Below are 20,935 nucleotides of genomic sequence, written 5' to 3' on the forward strand. Positions count from 1 at the left end.
AGTGCTGAATCATCGGATAATAGGATGCACAACTTAACATAAAGGAAATAAAAGCATATACTGATTACATGAGACTTTTTACAGAATATAATTTGGAAATCAAGTTATTTTATCAAAAGAAGAGTTTCTTCTTCTAAACCAGTACTTCAGAGTTAAACTACTTTAAGAAGTTATAACTCCAGTCAAATAACACAAATCAGCTCTGACCTTTGAGCATATACAAAACTCAAATGGAAAAACTGTCCCCTACAAATGAGATTCACAGCTGCAGCTAGCTACTTTTACCTTACAAGAAAGTCTAAGGAACATGCCTCATACCAAACAGCATCCAGACTCCAAAAGCTCTTCCACTTAATTTGCATGTACCCAGACCTGTGAATCACTGCTAAGTTTCAAAGCATCTCTTAACACAAATCCTGCTGAAGATGTATGCACAGTTTAGTATGGTAGTAAAAGATAACACATGTGACATAGAGCTAAATTCTCTCATTATTCAGACTTGTCTGAAAAGCAAGCAACCAAACACCACGATGCTGCTGGTAGGTTTGCTTAATGATCTGCATGTTGGGAGAAAATTCTGGTTGATGAAGATCTCCCCCTGCCCTACCTCCAATAACTGAGATGCACCCTGTTCCCCTCGCCATCAAGCAGAGGTATCTAAAAAGTTTACTTAAGATTAAGGCTCTGGGGCTCTGTTAGCAACAGAGTAATAATAAAAAGCCTTACCACAGGAAGTTCATAGATCGTATCAAGTGGAAAAAGGATTTCTTTCCAAATACAGCAGAGTGGCCTAAGAGAATCTGTTTCTAATACAGATAAATATTGTACTGCACAGAGAGTCTCTAAATCAACCCAACCTATAGCTTCACACAGATAATAACAGACTTACTTTCTGCCCAGACTGTTTTCTTTCCTGCATCAGAATAACAAAGTTGGGGGTGGTCTCTGTAACAAGGAATACTCAACTGTTATTTTCTGTGATGGCACAGAAAATATTCAAGATGCTGAAAAAAAGAAATGACAAGTTAACATGTCACTTCCTGAGTAAGTTTCAGATGCAGAACAGTAGTCTCTTCATCTCAAGTTCCCAAGATGTTTGAAAAATCAGGTGCAATACAGATGCCTATTATAAATGCCTTAATTTCACTTTGACTTTCAGCTAGCTACAAATTCTGTTGTTACTTTTTACAACCCAATTTACTTTTTGAAAACACTGCTAATTTGACAAGTATTGTTACCTACATCTTAATATACCACAAATGAAAACATAGGTTGGCTACCAGGCACTGAATTTTAGGATCTTCTATTTGCTATATGCACACTTTTGCTAACTTCTGAATATCAGTCTGTCCAACACTGATTTTCCCTCTTCCACATCAAAGAAGAGCACAGTACTGCTTCCCTTATGAGCTCCTTCCTAAAGCATCAGCTGTTCCCGAGTAACAGAATTTTTACCTAAATTGAAGACAGCAACTGTTGCTGACACTGCTTTTAAGCATATTCTAATTGTAACTGCTTTGCCACAGCCACTTTCAACAGACCACCCTTCATTCTAAGCAGTTCTGAAATCCTTATGACAATTCATAGATGAACTCTACGAAATTCCATGGGCTGAGTTACTAAACTTGATCTCATCTGCCTGTCATCAGTGCTGGCTTATTTATCTGTCAACCAAGTATCTATTTCCATCACCTTGATGGTTTACAAAAACTAAATGGGTTTAGTGCTAAACCATGTACTGAGGCAGACAAGGAACACATAAGAAATACCACCTTAACCTATTTACTTAATCTGCAAAGGCAGGAACTAGGAAGACTTCTGTCCCTCACTGACTTTGTTTAATCCTAGTGTTTCCCTCAAGGGAAACATACTAATCTAAAATTACCTTTATTGATAAAGTAGTATTTTTCACTGAGTTTTTAATATTAAAGTATCTTCATGTGCTCACTAATATATGATTGAAGCAACACAAACTCGCAGCATTCATCTTTTGGCAAAAAGCCTACCACAGTAAATGTTTCTTCACCAGCAAGTAGGTACTAACATGGTATTTTATAGTTATTATTCACCTTCTGTAGCATATTGAATAATTTGTCTTTCATAACAGTCTCATTTTACAGTTAACTCACATGTATTTAAGTTAATGGTGTAAACCATTGCTCACACATTAAATTAAATCTAATTACACTAAACAAAATAAGGACTAGAAATGGTGGGCTGCTTTCCAAGGGACAGCGTTCATCTTCTAAGAGACAGCACCATTAAAAACTGAAGTGTGTCAGAAACTTGATATCATGTGATTATTTTCCAGCTTGATTTCGTCTTCATTGCTCGTGATCACCAGCTCCACAAGCAATTCAGCATGTAGAAGAAGAACCACTTATATGCGGACTCAAAGAACTTGCAAACTATTACAAAGCTGCCACTCAGCAGAAATAACAAAGAGGATATTAAAAAAAATAAAACCCTAACGAAATGTCTGATCTGGCATTAGGTCTGAGTTAGGTGAAGACTTATTCAGCTGTTCAAATTAGTTTTTAATTAAATTTATCTTACTATGTGGTCAAGTAAGGAACCACTTTTCACATCCAAAAAAGCTTTAAAGACAACTACTTCCAACAGCATTTCATATTTATTTCTTGACTCACACTGAAAACAAATATTCTTCGAAGAGATTAAGTGCTTTTTGTGGTAAAGGCTAATAAATTATGGCATAGCAGCAGATGTTACCAGTGTTGTCAGAATCTCCTACTATGGGATGACATTACCAATAAGAGTGGTGTAATCTAAATCCTAGTTGTCAGTGATTCCTTTGAGAATTTATCATTTAACTCATTCTACAGAGCTATTTTCTCACTCAGAACAACTGTCTTCCATGCCATCTAGAACAGAATCTACTCTTAGCCACTTTAACAGTCTATGTACAGCCATCAAAGCCTACTTTGACTCAACCCAGTGTCAGAACCAACCCAGTTCTAAACCGGTGCTTTGGCACAACATTAATATATATTACATCATACTTCTCTATGTTAACCCAATTAAAGTATTATGAAAGCATTGCCCTTACTCTAACTGTCCCTACTGGAAAGTTTAGTTCACACAATACTGAAATCTGTGTGACTTTTTAACAACAGATTTGTTTAGCCCTATTACTTTAAATTTGACACTGAATCATAAAAAACACATAAGAAAGTTCAGCTTTTTTAAAAGTTTACATTTTAGAGCTCTATCATGCCAGACACTGTACAAATACATAATATAATCCAGTTTAAATATAACAGCAGATCATTGTTCTGTCATGTTAGAAGAATGTTGACAAATCGGCTCCACCTTGGAAAAGAATATTAAAGCACCACCAACACTTGGTAGTATAATTGTTACCATTTTGAGAAGTTGTAAGTACTATTACAAACTTGTTCCTTTTAGAACTTTAACAGAAATCAATGAAAAAGTCCTTTAAATCTTTTAAGGTAAACACATTTACAGATGAAGTTCCTTTAGCTGCTACAAGAATGTGGCTGAAAACTGAAACAGCAGTATTGCTGCAAATGTGACTAAAAGCATCTCAGCCTATTCAGCCAGGAGAAGAGAAGGCTCCAGGGAGACCTTATTGTGGCCTTTTGCTACCTTAAGGGGGCCTACAAGAGGTCTGGAGAGGGACTTTTCACAGGGACATGTAGTGACAGGACAAGGGGGAATAGATTCAAGCTATAAGAAAGTAGATTTAGATTAACTATTAGGAAAACAATCTTCATTATGAGGATGCCCAGAGAAGCTGTGGATGTCCCATCCCTGGAAGGGTTCAAGGCCAGGTTGGATGGGGCTTTGACCAACCTAGTTTAGTGGAGTGTGTCCCTGGTTTAGTGGAGGGGGATTAGAACTAGATGATTTTTACAGTCCTTTCCAACTCCCACCATTCTATGATTCTAGGATCTCCTGTACAGGAAGCTACACTTGTTCCCAGCAACATTTTGTCCTATTTGAGGAAGTTGCTCCAAATTTAAAACAATGGAACAGAAGGGAACCCCCCTTTCTGAGCAACCATTATACTATATTAAAGAGAAATACAAGGTTTTGGGTCAGCTAACAAGTGAACTGGAAAACCTGTCTGAAGAAAGGAATTGCACTACATTGTGAAAGCAGAAGCTAGATCCATCAAGTTTACAAACCCCATTCCAGCTTACTTCCTCCATTGCCACAGTAACAATGTTAGCTATCAGCATCACCAAAATATTTAAAGCTAATAATCCATTTGCAGGAAAGTTTGCTCCTTGCAAGAAAAAAGCACAGGAAAACTATGTAAAATCTGCCACAAACAAAGGGTAAACAATAACTCTTTGTAGTAGTTAGTAACTGCTTCAGGATCACAAAGTCTCTTTAGCATTTCACTATCCTGAGAAACTGGAGAACAGGTCAGACACTCCAACTGTCCTGTCCCCATCCCTCACCCCTCCTGCTCAAAAAATTGTCAGAGCAAACTAGTTATGCCAGAAATTAGACTGCACTTCAGAGATAAGCCACATTGTATTCTATAGCTTTGAACTACAATACTCGCTGATGGCAAGCTGGGAACAGGAAAAAAAAAAAAAAGGTCAGATCAACAGAAAAATACATTTCTTTCTGCTGCACAGGGGGTAGGCTGGGCTGACAGCTCAAGTGCCAGTGGAGTCTAGTCAGAGAGTTAAGGAATGCAGGTTTTTTCCAACATCAACTTAAGAGAAAGAAAAGACATGCCATGCTACCACCATTCTTTTTCCTCCTCACAGAAAGACTGAAGTCAAGCTGACGCCTACCTAAGATTTACTGATGTTCTCACTCCCTACCCTTCATTCTTTGAGAAAAAGGGAACTTTTTACAAGTGTGGCAAAGTCAAACAGCACTTCTTCAGCTGCTACTTTAAATCACTTGGCAGTTACTAGCCCTTCACAGGTTTTTCTATCATTGTGTCAGGGCAAGCTAAATAAAAAGCCATCTTTTCACTACTGCTCTGGAGTTCCAGAGAAACTTCCTTTGTTTATCTCTGTTATTCAGCAGAACTATTATGCTACAAAAGCTGCAAAGGCAACTAGGCTTGTGAAAGTGATTTTTAGTGTAGTCCAAACACTAGTCAGTTTATCAACTTATCTCACCTAAAATCTACTAAGTATTTTTATACTTGAGAATATGTTTTCTTTCAACTACTGAGTGGTTTTTGTGACCTGTTTGTAACCAAATCAGCTTTTGAAGACTTAGCTGAAGGATATTTAGACACCTGTATATGTATTCAGAGGCTGAAATGCGAAACATCTTTTGAAATCAATCTTAAGCAGAGTTACAAAAAAAAAAAAAAAGCTAAGATTTTAAAAGCAAATAGACCCACCAAGTAACCTTCCCAGTAACTTCCAAATAGATGCTTAAAGCAGCATTTTTTTCTCATTGTGATAACTTAAGATAAACATTCAATACATCATCTATTTCAGTATCAAAAACCCCTCCTAAGCAAGTTTAAATTACTTATGGACATATGTTAGCAAGTGACAAAGGTCCTGGGTTCAGCAGTAGCAGTCATTTTTCTCCTTCTTGGTAGCTGGTACAGTGCTGTGCTTTGGACTTTCGGCCTGGGAACAGAGCTGATAACAATGATGTTTTGGTTTGGCCAAGGCCTTTGTGAGCCTCATGCTCTGCCAGGGAGGAGGGGAAGCCAGGAGGAAGCAGAGACAGGACACCTGACCCAAACTGACCAAAGAGGTATTCCATACCACAGCACGTCATGCCCAGGAGGTAACTGAGAGTTACCCGGAAGGGCTAGGGACTGCGGGGTTGGAGGAGGTATCGGTCAGTGCTTGGTCAGGCTGGAGGGACGAGTTATCAGTCAGCTGGTGGTGAGATGTTGTATTCTCTTCCCCTGTTATTTCCTTTATCATTATTATTGGTGGTAGCAGCAGTGATTTGTGTTATACCTTAGTTACTAAACTGTTCTTATCTCAACCCGTGGGAGTTGCATTCTTTTCGATTCTCCTCTCCATCCCTCCGGGAGTAGGGGGAGGGCAAGAAGGTGGGGGGGAGTGAGTGAACGAGCCCTCTGCTGGTTTTAAACCACAACACTCCCATAGAGTTTAAAGAAGGTTGAACATGCCAGCTTGTGTGCAGCTAAACCTTAGCAGCGTTTCATTCAATTATGTTCTACTCTATCCCATTTTGAGATCAACAATTTAACTATTTGTTGCTACGGACAGACAGATATTTACCCATTTATAAGCAATCCACCTGTTTGTGGCCTCCAGGAACCAAACCTACCCAAAAACTCCTACAACATAGTTAATTCACACGAAATCCAGGTAACTTCTACCAGTTTGGTTGAAGTCTGTTACTGCTCCTTCTGAGGAAGTATTTGTGCAGACAAGCAAAACAAGGCCTTCATAAGAAAATAGTTTTATTAATGCAGCCCTTCTCAAAACCAGTTGCAATATGTAGCCTCTTCCAAACTCAGGAAAAGATTGAAAAACAGCAAAGGAAGCAACTCATCTGAAATAACTGAAGTCCAGATGACAGCTTTTAATAGCTTCCCCACTTGACAGGAAGATTCTCAGGCTCTTCAGCAACTGAAGAGCTTATACACAGAAAATAGCTAGAAGACTATAATGGGCAAAGAACTGGATATGGACTTTCCTGACTCTGCCTTGAATAAGCTTCCCATTTTGATGCACCTGCTCCTTACATTATATAGCAAGTGCTTTATGAGAATTCAAGAAAACAAAAGACAGAAGAGACTCACAGAATGGTTTGGGCTGGAAAAGACATTAAAGATCATCTAGTTCCAAGCCCCTGTCACAGGCAGGGACACTTTCCACTAGACCAGGTTGCTCAAAGCCCTGTCCAGCCTGGCCTTGAACACTGCTAGGGATGGGACAGCCACAACTTCTCTGGGCAATCTGCTCCAATGTCTTACCATCCCAATAATGAATTTCTTCCTAATACCCAATCTAAATCCATGTCTGTTTTAAAGCCATCACCCCCTGGTCCTATCTTTACATGCCCTTGTAAATGCCCCTCTCCACCTTTCTTGTAGACCCCCCTTAAATAATGGAAGGTTGTATCCTGGTTTCAGAAAGGATAAGAGCTCATTTTCTCTATAGTAGCTGGTACAGTGCTGTGCTTCGCATTAGTCTGAGATTAATGTTGAGAACACACCAATGTTTTAATTGTTGCTAAAAGTAGTGCTTGCTCTAAATCAAGGACTTTCCAGTTTCCCATGCTCTGCCAGTGAGAAGGGACACAAGAAGCTGGGAGGAAACAACCACAACAGCTGACCTGAACTAGGCAAAGAGATATTCCATCCCATAGTATATGGGTATATATCCCATAGTATATGACCTCCAGGGGAGGTACCTAGAGGAGCCAATGACTGCTCAGGGATGAGCTGGGCATTAGTAAACAATTGTATTGCGCATCACTTTGGGCGTTTCTCCCCCCCCGCCAGGGTTTATTCCTTCCCCTCTCTCTTTCCTATTATTACCATTATTATTGTTGTTAATAATGGTAATCTCCTGTTAATTATTATCTTTTATTTCAATTATTAAACTGTTCTTATCCCACAGGTTTTTACATTTTTTTCCCCAATACTCCTCCACACACTACTGGGGAGTGCCGGGGGAGTTAGAGCAGCTACATGGTACTTAGTTGGCAGCTGGCCTTAAACAACCAATAGGCTGCTAGAAGGTCTCGCAAAACCTTCTTCATAGGAGAGGTGCTCCAGCTCTCTGAGCATCTTCATGGCCCCTTCCAGACTCACTCCAGCAGGTCCACACCCTTATGCCTGACGCAGTACTGCAGCAGGGGGGTTCACTCAAGCAGAATAGTAGAAGAATCCCCTTCCTTGACCTGCTGGTCACACTCCCTTTGAGGCAGCCCAACATACAGTTGGCTTTCTGGGCTGCAAGCACACACTGCCAGCTCATGTTGAGCTTCTCATCAGCCAACACTCCCAGTCCTTCTCCGCAGGGCTGCTCCCAATCCAGTCTCTGCCCAGCCTGCAGTTGTGCTTGGGATTGCCCTGACACACATGCAAGGACCTTGCATTTGGCGCTGGCCCACCTCTCAAGTATGTCAAGATCCCTCTGAATGGCATCCCTTCCCTCCAGCGTGACAATCACACCACACAGCTTCATGTCATTGGAATATTTGCTGAGGGTGCACTCAATACCACTGCTCATGTCATCAACAAAGATCTTAAACATCACTGGTCCCAATACCAACCCCTGAGGAACACCACTTCTCACTGGTCTCCACTTAGTCACCGAGCCAATTGACTTCAATTCTTTGAATTTGACCAGCCAATTCCTCATCTGCCGAGTGGCCCACCCATCAAATCCATGCTTGTCCAGTTTAGAGACAAGGATGCCATGCAAGACAGTGACAGGTGCTTTGTACAAGTCCAGGTAGATGACATCAGTTGCTCTTCCTTATCCACCAGTGCTGTAGCCCTGTCATAGAAGGCTAAGGTACTCAACTCCATCCCCCTCCCGCCCCTCAGTCTTCTAGTAAGTGCTTCAGCCACAGCACTCAAGTTGCAGAAAGCAAAGGCTGGGACTGGGAGCATGAAAAACCACACTCCATAGATCAGGCTCAAGACCATCTAATGAACCCGAAGGTGGACAAGTCCATTGGATCTGGTAAGATGCATCCACAGGTCCTGAGGGAACTGGCAGATGAAGCAGCTAAGCCACAATCCATCATATTTCAGAAGTCATGGAAGTCCCATGAAGTTACCACTGACTGGAAAAGAAAAAACAACCCCCAATTTTAAAAAAGGGGGGGGGGGGGGGAGGGGGGAGAGAAAACCCAGGGAACTAAAGCAACAGTTCCCAGGGAGCAGATCCTCCTGGAAACTATGCTAAGGCACATGGAAAAGGAGGTGATTGGTGACAGCCAACATGGCTTACAGACATTACTGTCTGCCATCACACAATGACTTAGCTAAGGTGACACTTGTGCTTTACCCAGCATATGCCAGAGTGCTCCCCATCAACTCAGAGGGTTACAGAAATAATTACCATTTCTCAAAGTACTACTTTGGCACTTCTGACTCCTTTGCCTCGGTCTTCACTGGCAAAGGCTCTGACCATACCACCCAAGTCTTGGAAGGCAGACGCAGGGACTGTGGGAATGAAGACCTTGCGCTCACTGTAGGAGAGGGTCTGGTTCAAGACCATCTTAAAAATCTGAACGTGCACAAGTCCATGGGTCCTGATGAAATCCATCTGTGAGTCCTGAACGAGCTGGCAAATGAAGTTGCTAAGCCACTGGCCATCATATCTGAGAAATCACGGCAGTCAGGTGAAGTTCCCAACGACTGGAAAAAGGGAAATATAAACCCCATTTTCAAGAAGAGGAAAATAGCTGACCCGGGGAATTACAGACCAGTCAGTCTCACCTCTGTGCCTGGCAAAATCTTGGAGCAGATTCTCCTGGAAGGCATGCTAAGGCACATGAAAAACAACAAGGTGCTTGGTGACAGCCAGCATGGCTTCACTAAGGGGAAATCCTGCCTGAACAATTTGGTGGCCTTCTATGATGGGGCTACAGAACTGATGGACAGGGGTAGAGCTGTTGATGTCATCTACCTGGACTTGTGTAAAGCCTTCGACACTGTCCCACACGACATCCTTGTCTCTAAATTGGAGAGACATCAATTTGATGGATGGACCACTCGGTGGATAAAGAACTGGCTGGATGGCCGCACACAAAGAGTTGTGGTCAATGGCTCAATGTCCGCCTGGAGACCAGTAACGAGTGGTGTCCCTCAGGGATCGGTGTTGGGACCGGTCTTGTTCAACATCTTCATTGCTGACATGGACAGTGGGATTGAGTGCGCCCTCAGCAAGTTTGTCGATGACACCAAGCTGTGTGGTTTGGTTGATATGCTGGCGGGAAGGAATGCCAGCCAGAGGGACCTCGACACGCTTGTGAGGTGGGCTGATGCCAGCCTTACCAAGTTTAACCATGACAAGTGCAAGGTCCTATACCTGGGTTGGAGCAATCCCAGGCACAGCTACAGGTTGGGCAGAGAAGAGATTCAGAGCAGCCCTGTGGAGAAAGACTTGGGGGTGTTGGTAGATGAGAAAATGAACATGAGCTGGCTTCAGTGTGCGCTTGCAGCCCAGAAAGCCAACTGTATCCTGGGCTGCATCAAAAGGAGCGTCACCAGCAGGTCAAAGGAGGTGATCCTGCCCCTCTACTCTGCTCTTGTGAGACCTCACCTGGAGTACTGCGTGCAGTTCTGGTGTCCTCAACATAAAAAGGACATGGAACTGTTGGAACAAGTCCAGAGGAGGGCCACGAGGATGATCAGGGGACTGGAGCACCTCCCATATGAAGACAGGCTGAGAAAGTTGGAGCTGTTCAGCCTGGAGAAGAGAAGGCTGCATGGAGACCTCATAGCAGCCTTCCAGTATCTGAAGGCGGCCTATAGGGATGCTGGGGAGGGACTCTTCATTAGGGACTGTAGTGATAGGATAAGGGGTAATGGGTCAAAACTTAAACAGGGGAAGTTTAGGTTGGATACAAGGAGGAAATTCTTTCCTGTTAGGGTGGTGAGGCACTGGAATAGGTTGCCCAGGGAGGCTGTGAATGCTCCAACCCTGGCAGTGTTCAAGACCATGTTGGACGAGGCTTTGGGTGATATGGTTTAGTGTGAGGTGTCCCTGCCCATGGCAGGGGGGTTGGAACTAGATGATCTTAAGGTCCTTTCCAACCCTAACTATTCTATAACTCTATGATTCTATCCACTTTTAAGAAATTCATTTTTACAGCTATTTTCTTACGCACTCTTCAGCATTTGAGGAGGGACAGGCTTGTCTGTAGTTGATGCAAAGACTCAGCTACTAAAATGCAGTTCAAGTTTAATACCATTGTAATTACTACTTCCACAATCAAAACATAAACATTGAAAAGAACACAGTCTGGTATGGCCTCTGGGTCTATTAAAAAGAAAATGCAAAAAGCAATCTTTTTTATCACCTACTTTAAAACGATTCATTACTGGATAAACACCTTGACAAGAATATTAAGTATGCCTGAATATCCTTACGAATTGCAAATGCAATTACATTTATATCTGTTCCAAAACAAAGTTTTCAGAGCTTTTAGTCTTTGTCTACTGGTAACCTGAACTGAGAGTGCCTTTAACTAATTGGTACATTTTAGGACAATTAAGGAATTGAAACAATTTTGGAACTACCAAACAAGATTTACTATATCCTAACTGACAACTCTAGTTTGTAGAGTATTGAGACCAGAACAGTTGCAGCATACCCAAACATACCTGAGCATAAAGCTTGTAAAACAAGCCAGAGCAGTACTTTTTCCTCAGTTCTGTTTTTTATTATTTAATTTAGGCACCACGTGTACTTAAGAAAAAAGATTAGGCAAGATAGTTGCTCAAGTCAAACCTTGTTAGGCCACAACAGAAAAATCAATTTAATATGAAAATTGCTTACTTCCACTGCAGTGATGAATACTGTGCCTCTCCTATCACACACTAAACTGTAAATATCACCTTTCACTAGTAGGTAGAGAGAGACTGAGAAGCCAAAGATACGAGGCACCCTGCTGTTAGAAACTAGGAAGAACTGGTTGGGAACACAAAGGTCAGGTGCAACCTTAGCTGCAGTGACCATGATATTTCAGGATCCCGAAAGGAAAAAACAAGAGAAGTCAGACTCTAAGCTTCAGAACATAGTTTAGCCTCCTCAGGGACCTACTTGGAGAAATACCATGCGATACAATCTTAGAAAGAAGAGGGGTTCCAGATGCCTGGTTGATTTTCAAGGATCATGTCTTTCAAACATGGAACATTCACCTTGATGAGCAGGAAGTGAAGCAAAGGTGGCAGGAGGCCTACATGGATGAAGAGAATGGTCCTGGCAAAATTGACATGAAAAGCAGGGACACAAGAGGTAGAAGTCTGGACAGGTGACTCAGGAGGAATGTTACCTGAGCATGCAGGGAAGATCCGTGTTTGACAACCACAGGTTCCCGAGACACGCTGAATATTTGGCACAAGGAAAACCTATCCTCTGTGAAAGAAGCTCTTCTGTGGGTGTTACCATTGATGGAAAATGTAATGCAGTTTTATTACAAAAGGTGTCTTCATAGAGATTCTAAGCCAACAGCAACAAGACACACAAGTTTTCTACAGGAACAGCTTGTTTGTTTTCTTGACTCTTCGTGGGAGAACTCCGTCATGAATCATCAGTTTCCTACCCTATCCATGAAATCAGGGTACTCAGCAACTGTTCCAATACAGGTTCTCTCAGTGAGAAGAGTTAGAGACCATCATCAACTAAGAATCAATATGAGCTGACAGTTTCAGTAATCATAGAAAGCCTTTGGCAGTTAAGAGAAATTTTATCCTTCTTTCCCTTTCATCAGCCAGTATTATTATCCAATGATCATTATTCATAATGTAAATAATGGAAACATATCTCTTACTCTGAATAAAGACAGTTAGTCTACACATTTTCAAAAAAAAAAATTTTGGTTCTAGTCTCAGGATAGGGGCAAGTACAAGTCATAGCTCAGTAGATTTAAATTATTAGGCAAACCAAGAAAAGGAAAGGTTTGTCCTCTACTGATTTAGAGAATCAGTTTTTCATGTTCTTACAGATCCACCAGGGCTTGAAACTGCTACGGGAACAAACTAGACCTGAGTTCCATGTACTTAAGAGTTCCACACCCACCTCCATCAATCCAGTTGCTGAGATGCTAGGCTCATGTTTTAAGGGGATAATTATTGGTGAAATATTTGTAACTGAAAAGATGATCCAGACTTCTTTCATGATTTCATCTCTCCATGCAGCAAGTTCTCATACCCACAGAGTGCCTCCTGAAATGCAAATACTTGCTATAACCACTCATCTATGGTGCATTTCCATGCATCAACACCAGTTGTTGCTTTATACTCAAATTACAGGACATTATTCAGGTTTCATTCTCTCTTGCCGTATGTCATGAAAATTAAGGAATAAATTTACAATTAAACATTACAATTAATTTCATGGATACACTTATATTAGTCATAAAAAAGATGCTTTACTGTTTAAATTAGGTAACGACAATGGTCTTTAGTAAGACCTCATACTGCTCTGTTTAAAGATAAATGCCAGGAATGTTATCATTCTCCAGGAATCAAGAATCACAATCACAGAGGCAAGTTCTACATGAAGAAGAATTGCCCTCAGTGTTTGGGTGATAGACTAGAACTTGTGTCACTAAAGTAAAAATAAGTTAAAAAAAAAACAAAAACACCCAACCCACAACAAAAAAAATAAAACCAAAAATCATTATATTGCAATGTTTAAGGTCCAGTTTTATACTCTGACTTGCTTTTCAGAGTGAAGAATGGCAGCAGAAGATTGATATTACTAACAGTAGCTAGTTTGGTTTTGAGGTGAAAAGATACAGAGCCACTAACACTTAGTAAAACAAATCAGAAACAAGAGCTATGGAACAGACGAAAGCTGAACAACAGAGAAGTTGGCTTTATTTAAGAATTCTAGCAGATTTGGAACAAGAAACATAACCCAGAATTTGCAACCACCAGTTAATGATTTCAGGCATCATTTCCGGTAACCAGCATTAACACCATGTGTTTGCTAACACATCTTTAAAACAACTCTGAAAGACTTGCTTCATCAATTCAAATTTTAACTATATTTGGAATTGGAAGACACCTATAGATTACCCCACTTATGTTCTGAAGCAACACATTTCTAAGTGTAAAAAACACTGAATCATGTTTTACTTGGTTCATTGTTTTAGTAAACTCTATAAAAGGAATTCTATGTCTACAGTTCAGTACCACTATGTGGAGAAAAACGTCTTGTTTCAAAGCACAAAGCAAAACTACACAACACTGAAGTTACAAGTCCAGAACAAGAGTCTATCACTAAACATTAATACGGATTTCACAACTCCTCCCTCACTGGTGTAATTCACTTCGGCAGCGGAAAGCACACATTAAGTTTTCTAGAGAAGCAGCGGAATACACCATATTGTTGGCATATGGAACTTTTTGTTTCAGCTGCCACTTTAACATTATCCATTCCATAATAATATTCTCAGGTTTTACGACCAAAACCCAAGCTGCATGTAATTACTAATGGAGGCACTAACCACCTCTATGCACATTTAAAGGAACAGAGAACAAAAGATTACTTTTAAAGCTGATGGAAGAGACTGGTGTATATTAAGTATCCAAGCATAATAACAGAACAAAGAGATTATTCCATTCAAATCAGAGGCTAATTTATCACTTTTGTAAAGACAATTCCTAACAGATAAAAACAAGTAAGGAGTTTATTATGCGTTTTTGATGTCTGATTAATTATCTAGTCTTCTCCCTCTTCCTTCTGTGAACATACCTTAATGGGTTTTATCAACTTCCTCAGAGCATACAGCCAAAGTTTTCACAATATGTTAAATCATCCTTAAAGAAATTGCAGAGACACTCAAGTAGAATGTTCTATTTCAAAAAAGAAGGAAACTTTTACGGTTTAAACTCCCTCTACTATACACAGACAAGATCTAGAAACCTATTATGAAAAGTCTTACTCTCTCACACTACCATAAGGGCTCTTCTACTCGTCTCATTTGCTTGTAATTAAGGTGGAGATCTGTAGAGCTTAGATGAGGTGCTTTATCAGTCCATTTCTTTCAGCTTAAAGATAACCCCCAGAGATGGGGAAAGGCAGATCTATACAGATCCCACAACAAGCTACAAACATCAAGAAAAAAACAAAACAAGAAAAAACAAACCAAACACAACCCTCCCAGCTCCCCCCCAAAAAATAAAATCCACTGAGAGCCATCTTTTGTCACGTGCAGAAAATTCCACAAGGAGAGAGCTTACCTTTTTCTTTTCTTCTCCATCCTCTTCCAAGATAAGTGAATAAATAAACCCATAAATATTGCAAGCTGATTTCCTCTCAATAAACACCAAGATGTCCTCAACAGCTCACTTCTCTTGTGTACCCTCAGATACAGGCAAGTCAGCTATGCTAGAAGAACACTTAAGGATGAAAAAGTCATTTTCCCATCCACTCTCCAAAACAGTCAGACCATTTCTCCTCATTCCAAATGTTTCGCCAGGTATTCAACTTTTGCTGCTGCAATCATGACAAGGATTTCACAGCAAGCTAAGTTTTTCGGATTTACACAGGCAGTTTCCAAACACGTGTTTTTGCAGGTGTTAGTAGGCAATTTACAGCCTCTTCAGGGAAAATGCACAGCTCTTCCTGCATGGATCTGTAACTCCAAGCAGCTTCTCAATTGACAGAGGCCCACGGATATAAACTGAGAACATGCTGATGGCTTCAGGTCATCATTACTTCCTCATCCACTACAATGATAAGACAGCTGCTACAGCTACACTAAATGTAACTCTTCAACAGTTCAGGTTGTTTGAGTTTGTTGTTTTTAAACTTTGTCACTGCCTGAGTACTGATAGAGATTTAGACCAGTTTTGAGAGTAAATTCTGTAGGTTTAGTTGTGCCTAGATGATGTGCGCTTCAGCTGGCAGTAGTTTTAATAGGCTGACCTCACAACTTTAGCAAGTGACAAAACCCTTCGACATGTATGACTTTAACCCACCACTACAGGGTGTTGTTCTCATTATTCTCCAGTTAGGCTTAATCTTACTCAAGACAGCATTTTTTTTTTTTTTCCACTTTTAAAGATAGTGCTTGACCCAGCTCTACTTAAATGATCTGACAAACTATGACTACAAGACAGGGTATTTGTAAGTTGAAAGACCCTTGCTGATGCCTTGTCTGACCTGCCAGCTGCAGCTAGTGACAAGAGATGCTGAAAGATGTCGCTATACTTTAAGCTTCCAAATCTCAGCACCAAAACAAAGGCATATCACAGCATCCATCAAGAATACACTCTTGAGAAATTTAATGGTTAACAATTTAATAGTAAGGCAATTTTTCTATATTAAAAATAACATAATAGCAATTGGATGCATGTAGACACTTATAAAACATACACATTCAAATACAAAAGGACAGCACCTATAGAATGGAAGATGGAAAGGTAGAAGCTGCATCATCACATAGGCAAGTGCTGGACTTCCAGAGCAGATTGCCGTCCTGAAACTTCTCAGCCATTTCATTTGTGACTATGTCTTCAATCTTTCATTATGAAATTTTATACCCATGTCACTGTCCTCAGATGGCTCCAGCTCAGATAAAATGAAGGACAGAAAAACAGGATAACGGTCAGGCATTTGTTCTCAGGTAAAGCAGGTCAGATCTTTCAGAGCATTGACCTGGTTCAACGACCCAGCCCCTGAAAAGCCAGCACCTCCTTGAGTCACTGATCCTGATGCACTATTTAAATAATGTGTACTTCTCAAGTCCCTTCTCAGGTTCCCCTCTACTACCTTAACTCTCGTGCAAAGAATTACTTCCTAGTGTGTCAGAACTCAACAGCTTCACCCATGGTACTGTTGGTATTCAGCAGAGCAGCAGCAACAATACTGCTCTGAAGCAGTTCTGTCCAAACCAGCGAAGTGACATGAGTGGGCTATGCCTGTACTGACAGAAAGCTAGAATCCATACAAGGTAGTAAGTGAATGAAGTTCAAAACATCAGAGGAGAACTTGCTTTTTCCAACTGGCAGTAATATAACAATACTCTGGCCATAAATGCTTCTAAATTCACTGCTAGAAAGAAAAGACTTTTCTCCTCTATGAAATAAAGTTATTTTATATAACATGTGATAGGTTTAAAATTTCTGCATTATCCTTAGTTGTCTTTTATAGAAACTCCTCCTTTTAAAATAGGCTAAAAGTTTGCTGAATGAGTTATAAAAAAAAAAAATTGAAAACCAGCATATGGTTCGTTTCCTCCTAGTGAAGTTTGATCAGTTAGAATTCACAGTTTCATTTCATTGCCCACTAAATAGTCTATATAGCAAGCTCTAAATTATTCCCACCCTACTGCGCTTGACTATTTTCTCCCTCTCCCAACCAGTTCTGTTGTCTTATGGTGTCACACCTTTAGCTACAAGAAATACCAAACCAAACCCCAACCCTCCCATAAGAGGGACGTATCCACCCCAAGTATCAGCCAACAAAAACATTAAGATCCTCAGTTAAAAAAAAGGACTTGACTTAGTACATTATTAATCTTGTGATATTAATCTGAAGCCTCTCCCTCAAATTCTTGGCTTCAGTCAAAGGTTATTTTGGTGCAAAAAAAGTGCCTGCCACTTACCTCTACATGCAAAAATTTTGCATGGGCAATATGCACCTTACCTCATAGTTAAGAAATTTTGTCAAGTTACTTCAAAACAATTTCAGTATTACTCTGCAAAAGCTATCTCCCAAGAGAATATTCAAGATGCAGTAGAACTGAACTGCCACATATTGACAACTAACATAGAAAGTAAGCATACCATGGTATCTAATATGGGGAAGACTAACTTGTAAAGATTGATTTAATAACTTCGACAGCCTAGCCCATTTCCCCACACAGCACATCTCCTAGACCTTGCACAAGAATGGATCTAAACACTTCAAACACTGCTACCAGCAATTCCTTACAGATGCAATAGTTTCAGGAATATTGCACCTTCCAAGCTGTGGAGTCCTTAATATAGGCTGAGCAGTCAGAGAATGGTGCTGCTGTGTGACAAGTTATTACTGCAGAATTTCACTGCTGATCAGTACCTACCATCATGAACTTTGTGATACTCATGCTACAAAAAGAACCCGAAGCAGACAGTAAGCAACATAAAGAGCTAGCAGTTACATTACTGTCTTGGTTATGCTGACAATTCCATTTTTGCTATCACCTGTGTAGCCACCAGAAGACTTACAATGAGATAAGCTATCCTGCTCCTGTGAAACTAGTTTCATGGATCACCTCTGCACTTCAGAATGACGCACTGAAAACACGGCTCCAGATAGGAAACAGAACTTTAATTCAGTATTTTTCCTAATGTAGTCATAGCTGTATTCTGCTAGATCAGGGCATCTTCCTTTTAAGTACCACCTCAGATTACACTTCTGCTTGCTCTTTGTGAATTAACACAGATAATAATTCAACAGTCTTTCCTTTTGTCTAGCTAGCAGCAAGAAGTGAAAACCAGGTTTCCAAAACAGTCCAAAATGAAAGAAGAGCTGGCATTAACAAGCTGCAGAAAAAAACTAATTCTTTTTCTCAACTTCTCCAATAAATGCAACTTTATCAGATCAGGTTTCTTCTGAGAATTGCAGTGGGGGGAAATAGTCGTACAACACAGTAATACAGGCTGAGCTCAAAGAAGCAAAGCATTATTCTGAAGTCTTCCTTTCAAGGAAAAGTATTTCATATACTCAGGCTTCATATCCTTACAGCCAATACACCTATTACATCACTTCATTGCTGCAGACCAATTGTTCTTCCTAAAAACAAGAGTTTCAGCTAAAGTCAGCAAGAAGTGGAAGCGTTCCAGACAGTAGGTCCTGTAAAATTCATGGAGTCATGGGGACCAAGGGCTGTAGTTACACTGTATAAACTGCAAAACCTCAAAGTGGCAAATTATTCTAGCAGTAGAAAGTACTACAGGCTGAAATCTAATAAACACATCACATACATTAGTCATCTTGACAGCTTATACCCACAGTCCTTATGATCTCAACGTATTAACACATCAGTTAATAGCAACCCAATTATTTTAACTGTATGCAGGTATTTCCTTTTAAGCTAAATTTTAATGGCAAGGATATCACTTGCCATGAATGATTTGAGAATTTTACAGGATTCAAAGTGAGCAAGTAACATCTGATGTTCAAAACTGAACTTACGTGCAAGGTAAGTATACTATGCAATTCTAAATGCAATAGAGCAGTATGCAACATTGCAGTACTTTCTATATCAAGCAAGACATTTCTGCCTTGCAACGGTTTGCTATTCTTTTGATGCAGTTGGCTATATAAGTACTAATGCAACTAAAACATTTCAAATGTATGAGTCATTTGCACTTCCCCAACTGAAACGTCCATACTGCAAATACTCAGATGTTAATGAGACATGCTATGCATAGCTGCTTTGAAGAAGTAGAGAGATTCAAGCCGATTTTCAGTCACCTTTAGTTTCTGCACAAGAAAACAGTAATTCACGCTCGAGGCTATGTAACAGAGCAAGTTACAGCTCCAAACTTTGCCTGCAAACCACAGGTCTGTCCCTCCTCGACTCTGTCCTCAACTCCTGCGCTGATAAGGAACTGCCAGCTTCCACCAATATAAAAACCAAACCACATGCCTGGGAGGCTTGTGGGTTTTTTTTCAGGGTAGGATCACACCAAGTAAGTATTTTGCCTTTTATAGTGCATACACTTAAAATAGGAGTTTCCAAGACAGCAAAAACCACACAGCGTATCAGAGACATCTGTGAGCCGTTTTAGGGTGCACCCCACAGCGAGTGGAGAGGGCGGTACAACCAGCAGCGGCTTCAGCACTTCACTGCACTTTATCATTATGCCGCTCCTCAGGTGGGGAAAAGGCAGACTTCGTCCCTCAGCAAAACGGTGAACAACTCGCTCTTCCGGATAACTCACTGCCCTTCGGCGCTGCCCGAATAGCCAGAGACGGCTGCCAGACAGAAGCCGCAGAGGTCCAGAAAGCCTCCCAACTTAACCCCTTCCTGGCCTCTGCCTCAGCCATTGCTACAGGCGGCACCGTCGGGGAAGTCGTTCCCTCCCGAAGCGCCTGTCGGGCGGCCATCGCGGGCGTGGGGAGGAGGGCTGGCACACCTGTATGGGGCCTCCACGGCCGCGGGACCCCAAAGCTGGCCGCGGCGGCCGAAGTTGCTGCCGTGAAAGGGAGCGGAGGAGCCGCCGCTACTCACCCGCACCAGGTTGCTGACAGCGGCCTGCACGGCCGACACGGGGGAGGTGAGGTCCGGAATGGCCTTGCCGTCCACCTCCCCCTCCTCGTGCATGATGACCAGGTGGGAGATCTGCTGGGCCACCGGCTCCAGAATGCTCTCGATAGTGCGCGTGTGGAAGACGGGCATGGCGGCGGCGGGGCGGGGGGCCGGGGCCCAAAGTCCTCACAAACTCCTGGCAAACTCTGTCCCTGTGGGCTGGCGCCCCACTAAGAACACCGCGGCCTCGGCTCAAGGAAACAAACGAAGAAGAGGAGGAAAACAGAGGCCCGTCCGGAGCTCCACTCGCCCCGGAGCAGACTGCAACAGCCCGGGGAAGCAGCACCTAATTGAAGCTCGCGGAGGCGGGACTCGAACTCGCTATCCTCCCGCTTCCCCTGGCAGCGCCCACCCCACACTGGCACAGCGCTGCAGCCAGGCGGCGGATTTTCAATCACCACAACCTAACCCTCCCACGGTTCCCCGCCCCCTCGGCCGCCCTCCCCCAATGGCCGAGCTGGGACCGCCGCTCCCAGTGGCTCACTGCCGCGTCCATCAACATTCCAGAGCCTCCCTCTCCCTCCGCCCCGCCGCCTTTCCGCAACACCCGCCTTCCCGGCCAAGCTTGGTTACGCGGGCGCTGGTTTCCCAGCGTTGAGGTGACGTCAGACATTCTGGTGTCCATATAAGGAGACGATTAAAGCCGAGGTGCCGGGATATAGTGGCCGAGGGAACGGGAGGAGAAACGGGATTCCTGGGCCACGCCCCGTCCGGCTGACGGTGCGGGTTGGGACTGTGGGGCTGCGTCGAGCGTGCCTGGAGGGGTGCGGGTGGCTGGGAATGACTGGGGAGGGGACTCCCCTCGCCTCCATGCCCCTGCTGTTCTCAGCCGCCGCTTCGGGCGGTTTCCCGGGGGGAGAGCTCCTCACGCCGCAGCCGCGATCTCTTCCCCCCCCCCCCCCCGAGGCGCCTGCCTTCCGTTCAGGGGTGCGCGGTCTCCCCTCAGGGCGCCCGCAGCCTGTACGGAACCCCCTGGCCCGGC

The 20,935-nt window shown here is 42.3% G+C and overlaps 1 protein-coding gene across 2 annotated transcripts in view; it reads right to left on the bottom strand.

Annotated features, from left to right (window-relative positions):
* The window catches only part of VCL (vinculin), a 65,853-nt gene extending 45,402 nt beyond the window's left edge, over positions 1-20,451 (bottom strand). Inside the window, exon 1 of one of the 2 annotated variants that reach the window (XM_061451137.1) lies at positions 19,876-20,451. In XM_061451137.1, the coding sequence (XP_061307121.1) occupies positions 19,876-20,043 (168 nt within the window). In that variant the 5' untranslated portion in view covers positions 20,044-20,451. The remainder of the gene's footprint in view (positions 1-19,875) is intronic. The other variant, XM_061451148.1, reaches the window with a different exon arrangement.
* Positions 20,452-20,935: the final 484 nt, after the last annotated feature.

The sequence above is a fragment of the Pezoporus flaviventris genome, unplaced genomic scaffold, assembly GCF_033815535.1.
Source record: "Pezoporus flaviventris isolate CSIRO_AGI_PZ_B2104156 unplaced genomic scaffold, CSIRO_AGI_Pfla_v1 ptg000001l, whole genome shotgun sequence".
Classification (NCBI taxonomy): Eukaryota; Metazoa; Chordata; class Aves; order Psittaciformes; family Psittacidae; genus Pezoporus; species Pezoporus flaviventris.